General features: G+C 46.0%; 1 protein-coding gene across 8 annotated transcripts in view; it reads right to left on the reverse strand.

Annotated features, from left to right (window-relative positions):
- The window catches only part of LOC134949185 (leucine-rich repeat and fibronectin type III domain-containing protein 1-like protein), a 934,368-nt gene that overhangs the window by 383,840 nt on the left and 534,833 nt on the right, over window positions 1-15,695 (reverse strand). For all 8 annotated transcript variants that reach the window (XM_063937628.1, XM_063937629.1, XM_063937624.1 and 5 more), the window contains one exon: window positions 9,059-9,106. Coding sequence is in view for 4 of the 8 variants with exons in the window: in XM_063937624.1 (XP_063793694.1) it covers window positions 9,059-9,106 (48 nt within the window). In the remaining 4 variants the exon portion in view is untranslated. The remainder of the gene's footprint in view (window positions 1-9,058; window positions 9,107-15,695) is intronic.

A 15,695-nucleotide genomic window follows, 5' to 3' on the forward strand; every position in this document is an offset into this window, starting at 1 on the left:
GAGTGGGCGGAATACCCTGCACACTAGCAAGAGAGGTGAAAAATAAACTGATCCACCGTGAAAGAAATAATGGGGCATTACTCCGGCGATAGGTAGGATTTTCTATCAGTGCAATTTATCAAAGCAAAAACTGGCCCTATCCGTACCCTTGGTTTGACACCTGTCATCATCATCATCATCATCAGTGCTCACTTTCACCAGCCTAGGTTTGGTGCAAAAGCTAACTCTGGGAACAGGCATATTAAAACTTTCGCACAGCCATGCATGGCCTGCATTTGCATAGACCCACCCCCACTATACCCCTTATAACCCAGTTACTCCCCTACAGCTGCAAGCGCAGATGCAACTGAGTGGCGTACAGCCCTGTAGCCCCCATAATCGCTTAGAGTCGGCTCCGGCACTGGCTTACTTAAGTAATAAGGATCCTTTCTGAATGTGCAAATGTCATTTTGGGTTGTCATGCACGCTTTTTAAATGAATGTGCTTGACTAAATTAAAAGCATGGAAAATCACATACAGTAGATAAGTATTTTTTATTTTATTTCTGGGATAAATCATAAATAGGATGATACAGTCCAAAATAGTGAAGGGACGTAATACTGAGCCATATGATAAGTATCTCTCTGATGTATTATTCAAAATCTCAAAATTACATAAATGATATTTCACATGCTCTACAAGTGCTGCATTGTTTCCTAATTAAAGCTGATGATGAGCAAAACTTTTCACCACCTTCTGAGGCACAAACTGTCTTATCACCAGTACATGATTGCTGACTATACTTCAGAATTATTCTAGGCAGCTGCTATTAGTTTGACATGTGTTTCATCGGGGATAATTGAATATCCACCATAGTGTGATGACTTGGTGTGATTAGCTCGGTAGAGGGGTGTGTTGGTGATGTCTAGGTGCTTAATCAGGATCCAAACACAGCTTTTCAGGTTAATGAATGAAATGGTACTTTACTGGCAGCACAAATGAAACCAAACAACAAACACCTAGTCCCCATTCAGGGCAATGACTCACTTATTTGCCACTGACTTTCCTTGGGCAGCTAGTCTGCATACAAAGCCTCTCAAAGTCTCTGCCTGCTAGGGATGGAAATCGGTGTGTTTGCCATCGATGGTTACCATCAATGGTGAACTTGTGAGTGGCCATTGATGGTCACCAACTATGCTATGGGAGACCATCAATGGTTTCCCTCATCAATGGTTTCACTCATCAATGGTCATCCCTGTTATTTCAGTGAATGACCTGCGGGCCAATCACAGCCTGGGGGTGGGGCTTCATGGTTGTCAGGGGCGGAGATATGCTCCGAATCCCGGCACCTTGCAAAAAAAAAAAATATATATATATTTGTTTATGCTGTGCCATCCATGGAGGGAAACCATCTGGTTCTCTCCCATCGATGGCAAAAGCATTCGACATCGGCCATAAACCACTGATGATAAGGAATCATCGGTGGTCATCCCTACTGCCTGCTTCTTTTGCAGGTCTATCATGGGCTCCAGTCTGCCTGCCACAGCTACTCATACATAGTTCAGCTACTCATACACAGTTCATTCACAGAGCTTGGCAGCCCACCCTGCCACATGCAGGTCCGTACTGGCCTCCTGGCCTACTTACATTCATGACTTACTGGCCTGGCTTCTTCTCAGCAACATGCAGCTCAGTTCCAGAGTTTGTTGGCCTTTCCCCTCTCCTACAGGTATAGGCTTAGACCTCCTGGTTCTCAGTAGCTTCCTAGCATACTGAGCTCTGACTGGCTTTCCCAACCCCATTTGGACAGGATACACAGGCCCCAGCCCATCCTGACTGTGAAGTCTTCCATACTGACTCTCCACTGTAGCCATTAGGTGTCCTGACACCTGGCTTTTCTTCCCTATGTAGGCAGATCCTTCCTGCTGCACACACAATATATGTCTCATCAATGCAATTTAGCCTCATACTGCCACAATAGGTTTCCATTCAATGTTCAGATCTGGAGATATTTCCCATAACCCAATAGTAATTTGCTATATGAACAAAGAAGTGCAAGTAGGATGCATCTAAATCTAGCATGCCCACTAAAGGTATTTTAGGACAAGGAGCCAGCAGATAGAGCTTAGACAAAAAAATGGGATTTTTAACTAAATTGTCTTGTAGGGGTCTCGGCAATCAGTGACGTGCAGTCAGGGTACACAGGGGGAGGTAGAGAACCAAAGTTTTTAAAAATGATTAGAATAATACAAAAAATATATTTTTAATTTATAAATATCGTCGTGTATTATTCATATCATATTTGTGTTATTTTATTCTTTTTTATAGTCAAAACTCACCACCAAATCATATATGTGTATAAATCTGGTTATGATACTAGTCAGTGCCTCCCCAGCCAAATGACCTCACCGCACATCACTGTTAGCGATACCTTAGGTTACTACATCAACTCAGCTAAGGTTTGGGCCATGGGCCTCATTCAGCAAGAATTGCAGTTGCTGTAATTGATAACGATCAAATAGTTGCTGCTCAGAAATAAAAGAGAAAAAAACACCCACTGCAGAAACTGCGTATGCATCGCAATTTGCGTTCTGATTGCAAAACCATATGCAATTACCGAGACATCTAAGATATTTCCTATCTGCGCCAGGTAAGGTCGTCCACAATTTTGGCGACACAAGAGTCTGGAAGTGGTCATTGCTGACATCAGAGGCACTCCTTAAAAACGCCTGGGCACGCCTGCGTTTTCTCAGACACACCCAGAAAACGGCGGGTTTTCGTCCAGAAATACCGGCTTCCTGCCAGTCAAACAGCGGCTGCATTGCGATTACGATCTGTATGCAATTTCTGTTGATATTACCCCTTGGGCGTGCGCAAGGCGCAGTAGTTCGGTAATCGGCCGGATTGCGATTCTCAAATTTTGCAATCCAACCTGAATAAGGTCCTATGTGAATACCTGAACTCTTTAGGACTTCAATCCACTATGGCATGAGATTATGAGCCTATACAATCTCTACACACAGGAGGTGTAATATTAAAATCACGTTAGACGGATGGAGCAGGTAATTACTGACCTTTGGAATCTCTTAGCAAAAGTATTGTGCTGTAAGTCAGTACCTCACTGCAATCGTCTTACTAGACATTGCAGAAGTCACCACAGCTCTGAGCCACTAACTGGAAACCAGATACAGGATGAGTATCCCATATCCAAAATGCTTGGGACCAGAAGTATTTTGGATATCGGATTTTTCCGTATTTTGGAATAATTGCATACCATAATGAGATACCATGGGGATAAGACCTAAGTCATACTTGCCTACTCTCCCGGAATGGCCGGGAGGCTCCCGAAAATCGGGTGACCCTCCCGGCCCCCCGGAAGAGCAGGCAAGTCTCCCGATTCGTGGGGTCCCCCCTGCCCGTCCGCCCACTTAGTGTGTAAAGTGGGCGGTCCGGGCAGTTGATGACGCGATTCTTGCTGAATCGCGTCATCATAGCCACGCCCCCTGCAGTGTAATGCCGGTGATCGCGGCATTACAGAGCGGGGCGTGGCTTAAAAGAGGCATCATCATGACCCCACCCTTGCTCCGCCCCCGCTCTGCCCTTTCTCCACCCCCGTCCCGCTTCCAGCCCACCCCCTCCTCGACATCACAGCCTCCCCTGCCCGCCCTCTGAGCCGACCTGGCTGGTCTCTCCCGCAGAGAGCAGCCAGAATGTAGGTAAGTATGACCTAAGTCTAAGCACAAAATACATTTATGTTTCATATACACCTTATACACACAGCCTGAAGGTCATTGTAGCCAATATTTTTTATAACTTTGTGCATTAAACAAAGTGTGTGTACATTCACACAATTCATTTATGTTTCATATACACCTTATACACACAGCCTGAAGGTCATTTAATACAATATTTTTAATATCTTTGTGTAGTAAACAATGTTTTTGTACATTGAGTCATCAGAAAACAAAGGTTTCACTATCTCACTCTCACTCAAAAAATTCCGTAATTCGGAATATTCCATATTTCGGAATATTTGGATATCGGATAAGGCTGTACTGTGTAACAGGGATATTCAGCATGAGGCCTTCCAGCTGCTGAGAATCTACACAACCCAGCATGCCACTGTTTGGCTTTTCGGGCGTGCTACAACTGTGGTAGAACATAATGGGGTGGGTAGTTCTACAATGCTTGGGGGCTGCATGTGAAATATCCCTGGGAAATAATATTGGTTAAACATACATTTACTGTCCTATTAGCTTGCAATCAGAGTTTATGCACCAACGTACCACATTTTATTTTATGTTATATTGAAATGTTCTCATGTGAACAGGGCTGTAGAGAGATTGCCCAGGCACTGATAAAGTCGGAAGGGCGTGGCCTAATCACGGAGGTGAGGTCACACCCCCTTAAAAAAAAATAGGATTAAAATCTATTATTCGTACGCTGTGGCTGCGGAGCATCGTCAAACCTGAACAGAGGGGAAGTCGTGAGCCCCTCACCCAGGGGCAGATCCAGGGGGAAACGTGATCAGTCTGATCGCTAATCCCCCTGCGGGATGAGGAGACTGCTGCACTCAGTGGCAGCAGTTTCCTGTGCCCACTGCAGCCCAACACATAGCAGCGTGTGCTGGGCTAGGGAGAGAGTCTGCGGCTGGCTGACAGGTAAGAGGGGGATGAGGGAGGAATGTGAACCCGGGCCCCTCCAACAAAGCCCAGGCCGGGGTAATTTGTACCCGCTTTCCCCCTCTCTTGGAGGCACTGCATCTGAACATGTTGAATTTGTGAAGGTAGTTGAGAGCTAAATAATGTTAGAACCAGGGGCGTTTTAAGAGAGAAGGAGGCCCATGTTCAGCCTCCTCCGTTCGGGCTCCCCTCCTCTCTGCCCGGAGCGCTGTAGAGTCTGAGCACTAGAGGGCTCAGATTCTACTGTGCATGGGCAGATCTCCAGGAAAATGGCGCAGCGGCCATTTTCCCTGAGATTTCTCTACTGCGCAGAACTCCGTGAAAATGGGAGTTCTAATAGCGCTGCAGATGCCAGTGCTGGACTTCGGAGGGGTGAGTATTTTAAAAATGGGTGCAGTGTGTGCGGTGGGGGCCCCCTCTGGACTCAGGGGCCCGTGTGCACCGCACACACTGCACCCATTATAGAAACGCCAGTGGTTAGAACTAATAAAGGAGATATCTGGCTTCAATTAGAAAATAGGTTCTCAAACTCGGTCCTCAGGACCCCACACAGTGCATGTTTTGCAGTTAACCCAGCAGGTGCACAGGTGTATTCATTACTCGCTGACCCATTTTAAAAGATCCACAGGTGGAGCTAATTATTTCACTTGTGATTCTGTGAGGAGACCTGCAAAACATGCACCGTGTGGGGTCCTGAGGACCGAGTTTGAGAACCTGTGAATTAGAAAATATTACTTTACTAGAGGGTCCTAATATATTAGAGCACAGGTTCTCAAACTCGGTCCTCAGGACCCCACACAGTGCATGTTTTGCAGGTCTCCTCACAGAAATACAAAATAAATAATTACCTCCCCCTGTGGACCTTTTAAAATGTGCCAGTGAGTAATTACTACACCTGTGCACCTGCTGGGTTACCTGCAAAACATGCACTGTGTGGGGTCCTGAGGACCGAGTTTGAGAACCTGGGTATTAGAGGGATCACAATAAAACAGAAGAGTAGCGTGTGGTAAGTAACAAACGGACATCAATATTATTCCCACACCCATTGGCAGCCATTTGATTCCAGTGAAATAACACAACGAGGTTGTTAAATAATAACCCAGACACAGTAATATGTGAATTCAAAAGCGGAGAAGTGACGAGAACAGGAAATTAGTCAGAAACATCTGCAGAGAGGATCCTAACCCAGGATAAACCTCAGAGATGATACTCAGCAGAAAATGGTAAATGCAATCTTTTTTATATTTTTATCTCCTCTAATAATAATAATAATAATAATAATAATAACAACAACTATATAGCAACTCAAGACGTTTTCAAAACATGCAACAATTGTTTAAGTATTACAGCAAGTAGAAAAACCACACTGAAAAAAAAAAGAAAAAAAAAAGCCTAGAGAGCACAATAGCAGTCCTATTAGATAATAAATTTCACGGGTTATATTTATATATTCCCCCCACAAAAGGTACCAGATGAGAAAGCCATGTTGGGCACACTATGTAGGATTACTCGGGGTGGAATCAGTCACACCTAGAAGAGATTATACAAAATGGGGTGATTGGGGTGGGACCCTACTCCTTAAGCTACCATTACGGTCAGGTCCATGTATTTTTCATCCCATCCACAAGGAGCGCACTACAAAGGTTACGCTGTGTGAGATAAGCCATACAAGGACCCCAGGCATATATGGGAACAGCTGACGTGTGTAGCATGAAGTCTCTGTATGAATAGATCAGCCTGTAGTACATCCTGCCAGGGATGGACTGGGCTACTAATCAGCCCCGGCATTTGTGAAGGCACGCAAGCACGTCACGGGAAGTGCACGGACACGGTGCATGGAGGCGTGCTGCGAGTCAGGGGGCGTGGACTTTGAGCACGTCTCCATTTTTCTAGAGACACACACTTTAAGCGGGGGGCAACCAAACCAGAGTGCCGGAAGCTGCGCTGCGCACTGCCTTCTCTTCTCTCTGTGGGACCGAGCCAGACGATCGGCCCTTCAGGCATGGGCAGTCCAGCCCTGTAACCTGCTCATGCAGTCATCTGGAACGCACTGCGAAGGTTGCTGCTGGCAGGGTGTACAACTAGTAGAGAGGTAAAGCATACAGTGGGGGTTGCAGGAAGAAAGTATAAGAAATAAAAGGTATGAGTCAAGCAAATAAAAATGTTGTATAGTCCAAGTTAACACAGTGGGAACCGATGTGGGGATGGAGTGGGTGAAACCTGTTAGCCCATGTGGGGAAGACGGTGGCCAGCAGGAGTGGCCCTGGTTTTTATCAAAGCTCAACCACAGGAGAAGAGCAGGAGCCAGGCAGCGCTGACAATGGAGACCCAACAGCAGAGGCATCACAGGTACTCTGAGGCCCTGCAGCACAGAGGAGCAGGGCAAGGACTCAGACCGAGACAACAGGGTCAGCCGCCTACCCACAATCCCCCAGCTCTCCATCACAGCAACAGCAGCCTGCAGGCACATAGGACTCTCATCCTCTCACACATCCACAGTGGGTAACGAGCAGCATGGAGCACAGAAAGGTTACCCCACCCAGCGGCAGCAGCAGATCCCCTATAGTGGCCCAGATCCTGGAGCGGACCCACGCCGCATCCCGTCCATCCAGGCTGGTGAACACCACAAGCAGCAGGGCAATAAATAATGTATCTGCTGCATAGAGCAAAATTATTTATCATTATAGAGTCTACCTTGACCTGCAGCGTGAACGACCCATTAAAACCAGAAGGAATTAGATCCTTATTCAGGTTTGTTAGCAAACCAAAAAAGCACACTAATGGGCAAAACCATGCTGCACTGCAGATGGGGCAGATGTAACATGTGCAGAGAAATTTATATATGGGTGGGTTATATTGTTTCTGTGGCTGCTTTACTTTTACACTGCAATTTAGTTTCAGTGTGAACACACCCCACCCAAATTTAACTCTCTCTGCATGTTACATCTGCCCCTCCTGCACTGCACATGGGCCCTCATTCCGAGTTGTTCGCTCGGTATTTTTCATCGCATCGCAATGAAAATCCGCTTAGTACGCATGCGCAATGTTCGCACTGCGACTGCGCCAAGTAACTTTGCTATGAAGAAAGTAATTTTACTCACGGCTTTTTCATCGCTCCGGCGATCGTAATGTGATTGACAGGAAATGGGTGTTACTGGGCGGAAGCACGGCGTTTTAGGGGCGTGTGGCTGAAAACGCTACCGTTTCCGGAAAAAACGCAGGAGTGGCCGGAGAAACGGTGGGAGTGCCTGGGCGAACGCTGGGTGTGTTTGTGACGTCAACCAGAAACGACAAGCACTGAACTGATCGCACAGGCAGAGTAAGTCTGAAGCTACTCCAAAACTGCTACGAGGTTTGTGATCGCAATATTGCGATTACTTCGGTCGCACTTTTAAGAAGCTAAGATACACTCCCAGTAGGCGGCGGCTTAGTGTGTGTAACTCTGCTACATTCGCATTGCGACCGATCAACTCGGAATGAGGGCCATGGTTTTGCCCATTATTGTGCTTTTTTGGTTTGCTAACAAACTTGACTGGTCATCTGGTCCTCTCTAGCATTGTTTATGCTTCAATTCACAATGTCCACTATCCATAAGGGTCAGCACTACACCAAGCCTGGACAAATCCTGGTCATCAGACTAAAATTGTGACCTTGGTGACATAGGAAGCTCCTCTAGTGTACATGGGTGGTCATTCCGAGTTGTTCGCTCTGTAATTTTCTTCGCATCGCAGCGATTTTCCGCTAATTGCGCATGCAATGTTCGCACTGCGACTGCGCCAAGTAAATTTGCTAAGAAGTTTGGTATTTTACTCACGGCATTACGAGGTTTTTTCTTCGTTCTGGTGATCGTAATGTGATTGACAGGAAGTGGGTGTTTCTGGGCAGAAACTGGCCGTTTTATGGGTGTGTGTGAAAAAACGCTGCCGTTTCTGGGAAAAACGCGGGAGTGGCTGGAGAAACGGGGGAGTGCCTGGGCGAACGCTGGGTGTGTTTGTGACGTCAAACCAGGAACGAAACTGACTGAACTGATCGCAGTGGCAGAGTAAGTCCCGAGCTACTCAGAAACTGCTAAGAAATTTCTATTCGCAATTTTGAGAATCTTTCGTTCACAATTTTGCTAAGCTAAGATTCACTCCCAGTAGGCGGCGGCTTAGCGTGTGCAAAGCTGCTAAAAGCAGCTTGCGAGCGAACAACTCGGAATGAGGGCCATGGTTCCCCTTCTTCTACTGCACTGGAGACCAGCTTCAGCTGTTACTCATGTTCCTCATTTGTATACTGTGGTCCTGGGAAGGAATGACCAGACCAGTAATTACCATTGATACGCTATTCCCGAGAAGGACAGGCATAACTGTAAGCATTACTTACGTTTTGGTAATTATTGGTTCCATATCACTCACCTGTGTTACGCAGCTCTTTGAACACGTGTTCAGCCTAGCAGCTGGTGCCTGTTGGATGGGATACAAAAAAAACAACATTAGTTTAATACATCTTCCACAGACTATTGGATGGTCAGATATAGAGGGAACTCTCAGCTGGTACATACACATATAGACGCTGATTTATGTAATAGCCTCCAAAACCCACCAGAATTTTCGCAGGGTATGCAGCTCGCAGGTTATTGCATAAGCCCCTAAAGATAAACCAAAGGCTGGCACTGATCTGCTAGGCATACAGATGGGTCCATGTTTATCTTGACCTTTAGTAGGATTAACTGAGACTGGGCAGTCGGACTTAATCCCCTGCTGTAATGACTTAATCTCCTGCTGTATTGTTCTCTGTATTGTATTGCAGCTGAGAACAATAGATGAAGGGTTTATGTTAATAAACCATGTTGTGCCTAGGCGCAGCAAACTAGCCAAGATAACTGTGGACCCATCTGTAACAAATGGTAAATTAAAATCACAGCAGCTAAAAAGACAAGTGAGTTAAATACAAAATGGCCTATTCACTAACATTTGGCGATAGGGCTGGTGGTCTGTTGTTGCTTATCACGCCAATCGAAAGCCACCTACCGAGAAAAGTAATAAATAAAATATAGCTATGACTGCTGAACAAAACTCATACCTTACATTACGTGATAGAGTCCAGAGAGAAAGTATGAATGGTGAGAATTACAACCAGTATAATCGGAAATCCAGGGACAAATCTTTCAAACCGGTATACGGTCCTTAGGTCGACCTTAATTAGGTCAACACTCAATAGGTCGACCACTATTGGTTGACACACATTAGGTCGACACCTATAAAAGGTCGACATTGTCATTAGGTCGACATGGAAAAGGTCGACATGAGTTTTTCGCTTTTTTGCCTTTTTAATTTTTTTGAACGTTTTCATACCTTACGATCCACGTGGACTACAATTGGGAATAGTAACCCTGCCTGAAGCATGGCGAGTGAGCTATGCGAGAGGACACGCTGCACTAATTGGGGTTCCCGGTCACTTGGGGCCTGATTCACGTTTGATTGCAAATTCTACTACTTAGCAGCATGCTGGGGGCTGCCCACCGCAGGGCAAGGATGCCCAGCATGCTGACCGCCGCCTACCCCTTGATCAAGCAGAAATTGCGATCGCACCGCAATTTCTTCTTGACTGCAGAAATCAGGGATGCCTCCTGCCGGCGCAGAAGGCCCGCCGGCATCTTTCTGATTTCGGAAGCTGCGTGTGACGTCACGAAGCTGACCCGATCACGCTCCCACCACTCCCCCATTCATGCCACACCGCCCCCCATTCCATTTAGAAGCCACGCCCCTGCAACGCTCCGTCTCCGCCTAGAAAACGGAGCATTGCCGCCCCTCCCCCCTGAACGCCTCTGCCTGATGTTTTTCTACTTGCACCACTGCTTTCACTTACTGTTACTGTTCAACACCACAGTTCTCTTAATGATGCTAGTGTATTATTGTGTGCTCGCATCTATTACTGTCCCTAGGCAAACTTTTAGCTGGTGCCCCTTAAATCACAACCAAATCACACAGGCGTGCCTGCTGGGTGCCCCCCTGCTGGAGCAATGGCACCCTAGGTATTTGCCTATACAGGTTGAGTATCCCATATCCAAATATTCCGAAATACGGAATATTCCAAAATACGGAATTTTTTGAGCGAGAGTGAGATTGTGAAACCTTTTGTTTTCTGGCTCAATGTACACAAACTTTGTTTAATACACAAAGTTATTAAAAATATTGTATTATAAGACCTTCAGGCTGTGTGTATAAGGTGTATATGAAACATAAATGAATTGTGTGAATGTAGACACACTTTGATTAATGCAAAAAGTTATTACAAATATTGGCTAAAATGACCTTCCTGCTGTGTGTATAAGGTGTATATGACACATAAATGCATTCTGTGCTTAGACTTGGGTCCCATCGCAATGATATCTCATTATGGTATGCAATTATTCCAAAATACGGAAACATCCGATATCCAAAATACTTCTGGTCCCAAGTATTATGGATAAGGGATACTCAACCTGTATTACCTATGCCCAGGGCTGGCTCTGACTGTCCCCAGCCTCTGTCAGTCTGCTCACAGTCAGATGCTGAAGGGTGAAGAACTGTAGGGGTGGGCAGGCAACACCTTGGAGTAAATTTATCAAAGTTCGATTTTAATTTTTGAGCGATTTCACATTTGATTTTCATGCGATTTTGTGTTTGAAGATTTATTAAAGGCAAAATCGAATGTAAAATTTAATATTGTCAAAACATCGACGTTTTCCCATAGATGAATATAGCAACCCAGAATTTAACTAAAATTCGAATTGAAAATCAAACCCAAATCGTACACAGAATCAAACTTCGAATCCCCAAATGAACAGACTAATAACAGACAGGCGATTTGAGATCCTAAACAACATTCTATTGGTTGTGATCAGGGCCGTCTTAACAGCAGTGTAGGCCCCTGGGCAAAGCAATGCACTGGGGCCCCTACCTATCCTCCAGCGGTGTGGGTGGAGGGCAGCTTTGATGTCACACGGGCAGTAAGGGGTGTTCTATCTTCCACTCAGCATGCAGTACCTGAAGCAGTAATTTCTGCTAATTCCTCCTTTGCTGCACAGATGGTGGGAGATGGGGCAGGAGGGAAAACACTAAACTGTAAAAGGGGGCATTGGGAATGAAGGGGTCCCGGTACATGACTTTCAGGGTGGTAGGGGGTGTTTAATATGCAGGAGAGGGGTGAATAGTGGAGTGGGTTTAATATTCAGCATTTTCCAGTCGGGGGGCAACTTGCTTGACTCCAGAATCCAGTTCCTGGATATAGATCTCTTAGCTTTCAACTAGATAAAACACTAAAGAGTCCCACCTTTTAGGAGGTACTGGGGACTTTGGGATCAGAGTTCAGGAGCCAGAGCAATCCACCAGAACATATAAAACTGCATACCAGGTGTGTGGAGCTGGAGCTGGAGCAGGGACCAGCTGCTGGAAGGCTGATATCTCTGGTTCTGGGCATAGAAAAGACAAGCTGCCAGTGTCCATTGAAAGGGGAGAGTCACAGCTTTTGGAATATACCCTCAGAAAAACTCTCAAGTCAGATAGAACCCGAGATATCTGGCTGGAAAGAGCAATTAACAGGCTCAGATGGGGACCACTGCTTTGAAGTCGGATATCTCTGGTTCCCCAGGTCCGATTTGTTATCAGCTTAGCGCCCTTAGACTCCTGGGGCCCTTGGCAAGTGCCCATTGAGCCCATCCAAAAGACGGCCCTGGTTGTGATGCCTTTAAAAGTTCCCAGAAACATGTGTTGCAGTGTGGCTGTAGGAATAATGGCTGTACAAGGTTATGCTATTCTGTCCACTTACCTGAGGTATCACCACCTAACTGACAGAACCCAGGAGCATCAATCAGAGCAACATCAACATCTTCTTAATGTACCCCGCAACATATGCATGCCTAGATTCTTTCGTTGTCAGTTATATGGATGTTTCGCCTCTCACATTCCACCATAATTATGATGTATGATGTCATCAAGACTGTAACTTGGTCACATGTCATATCAGGGCGTTGGGTATGTCTGACCGGCGGTCTCCACACAATACCGACGGTGGGATCTCGGCTGACGGATGGACGACGGGGGGCGGGGGGTTTGGGGCGAGCAGAACGAAGCCCCTTGCATGCTTGGTGGCTCGCTGCACTCGCCACAGGTTATAGTCCCACTCTATGGGTGTCGTGGACATGCACGAGTGGGAATAGTCCCTGTTGGTCGGCATACTGACCATCGGGATTTTCAGACCCTGGGATCCCGGCGTCGGTATTGTGACCGCCGTTCACATAAACGTAATCCGTATCAGGCCTACACAAGCTGCTGTCTGCAAAATTTGAGATGGTACAAATGCCAGAGGGATGGTTGTTGGGTAAGTTACCTGTATGTGTTAATTACGATGATAAAAATACTTGTTAATATATTGTTAAAATACTTGTTTTTTTCTCCCTACAGCTGATTTAGGCTATGGCTGTTGCTCCTGGCTTCTGACTCTATTGTCAGATCCACAAACTCCTGCTGAGCAACGTATGTTCTATCACGGATCGAGTGGCTATATATGCCATATAGCCACTCAATCCGTGATAGAACATACTTTTGGCCTATTAAAAACAAGGTTCAGGTGTATTGATAAATCGGGAGGCATATTATTATATCATCCTGCTCTGATATTGTGCTCTATTGCATAATCTGGCGCTATATCCACCTCTCCCCTTAGATTATGAAATAGACAGTGAGCAGGCAGGGCTTGTATTAACAACAACTGACTCTGTTTCAAAATCAAATGAAAAATCGAATATTAGTAAATGAGGGATTTTGAAGTTAGATTTGATTCAATTTCAGTCGATTTAAATCGACCATAAAATCGAATCCAAAATCAACCATTAGCAAATATACCCTCTTGTTTTATTATTATAACATATTTTTCCGCAGGGGTCGGCCCATCTGATGTGCAAAACATCAGTTGGGATGATCCTGAGGGCGACGCCTGTGATCTTGCAATCCTGGGTACAAGTAATGTATTAGTAATGTATTATGATTGCAGATAGATTAATAAAACCTAAGGGCTCCATTTAAGAATGAGGCATAACCTCTTTAGCACACTGTATTTAGCATACTGTACATACAGCTTAGTGCACCTCTGTTTATAAAAATAAGAATTTACTTACCGATAATTCTATTTCTCGTAGTCCGTAGTGGATGCTGGGGACTCCGTAAGGACCATGGGGAATAGCGGCTCCGCAGGAGACTGGGCACAAAAGTAAAGCTTTAGAACTACCTGGTGTGCACTGGCTCCTCCCCCCATGACCCTCCTCCAAGCCTCAGTTAGGATACTGTGCCCGGACGAGCGTACACAATAAGGAAGGATTTTGAATCCCGGGTAAGACTCATACCAGCCACACCAATCACACCATATAACTTGTGATCTAAACCCAGTTAACAGCATGATAACAGAGGAGCCTCTAGAAAAGATGGCTCACTACAGCAATAACCCGATTTTTTTGGTAACAATAACTATGTACCAGTATTGCAGACAATCCGCACTTGGGATGGGCGCCCAGCATCCACTACGGACTACGAGAAATAGAATTATCGGTAAGTAAATTCTTATTTTCTCTAACGTCCTAAGTGGATGCTGGGGACTCCGTAAGGACCATGGGGATTATACCAAAGCTCCCAAACGGGCGGGAGAGTGCGGATGACTCTGCAGCACCAAATGAGAGAACTCCCGGTCCTCCTCAGCCAGGGTATCAAATTTGTAGAATTTTACAAACGTATTTGCTCCTGACCAAGTAGCTGCTCGGCAAAGTTGTAAAGCCGAGACCCCTCGGGCAGCCGCCCAAGATGAGCCCACCTTCCTTGTGGAATGGGCTTTTACAGATTTTGGCTGTGGCAGGCCTGCCACAGAATGTGCAAGCTGAATTGTACTACAAATCCAACGAGCAATAGTCTGCTTAGAAGCAGGAGCACCCAGCTTGTTGGGTGCATACAGAATAAACAACGAGTCAGATTTTCTGACTCCAGCCGTCCTGGAAACCTATATTTCCAGGGCTCTGACAAAGTCTAGCAACTTGGAGTCCTCCAAGTCCCTAGTAGCCGCAGGCACCACAATAGGTTGATTCAGGTGAAACGCTGAAAACCACCTTAGGGAGAAACTGAGGACAAGTCCTCAATTCCGCCCTGTCCAAATGGAAAATCAGATGAGGGCTTTTACAGGATAAAGCCGCCAATTCTGACACGCACCTGGCCCAGGCCAGGGCCAACAGCATGACCACTTTCCATGTGAGATATTTTAACTCCACATATTTAAGTGGTTCAAACCAATGTGACTTTTGGAACCCAAAAACTACATTTAGATCCCAAGGTGCCACTGGAGGCACAAAAGGAGGCTGTATATACAGTACCCCTTTCACAAACGTCTGAACTTCAGGGACTGAAGCTAGTTCTTTTTGGAAGAAAATTGACAGGGCCGAAATTTGAACCTTAATGGACCCCCATTTCAGGCCCATAGACACTCCTGTTTGCAGGAAATGTAGGAATCGACCTAGTTGAAAATTCCTCCGTCGGGGCCTTACTGGCCTCGCACCACGCAACATATTTTCGCCAAATGCGGTGATAATGTTTTGCGGTTATATCTTTCCTGGCTTTGATCAGGATAGGGATGACTTCATCCGGAATGCCTTTTTCCTTCAGGATCCGGCGTTCAACCGCCCTGCCGTTAAACGCAGCCGCGGTAAGTCTTGGAACAGACAGGGTCCTTGCTGGAGCAGGTCCCTTCTTAGAGGTAGAGGCCACGGATCCTCCGTGAGCATCTCTTGAAGTTCCGGTTACCAAGTCCTTCTTGGCCAATCCGGAGCCACGAATATAGTGCTTACTCCTCTCCATCTTATAATTCTCAGTACCTTGGTTATGAGAGGCAGAGGAGGGAACACATACACTGACTGGTACACCCACTGTGTTACCAGAGCGTCTACAGCTATTGCCTGAGGGTCCCTTGACCTGGCGCAATACTTGTCGAGTTTTATAAACATGTGGAAGACTTCTGGGTGAAGTCCCCACTCTC

The sequence above is a fragment of the Pseudophryne corroboree genome, chromosome 8 (genome assembly GCF_028390025.1).
Source record: "Pseudophryne corroboree isolate aPseCor3 chromosome 8, aPseCor3.hap2, whole genome shotgun sequence".
Taxonomy (NCBI): domain Eukaryota; kingdom Metazoa; phylum Chordata; class Amphibia; order Anura; family Myobatrachidae; genus Pseudophryne; species Pseudophryne corroboree.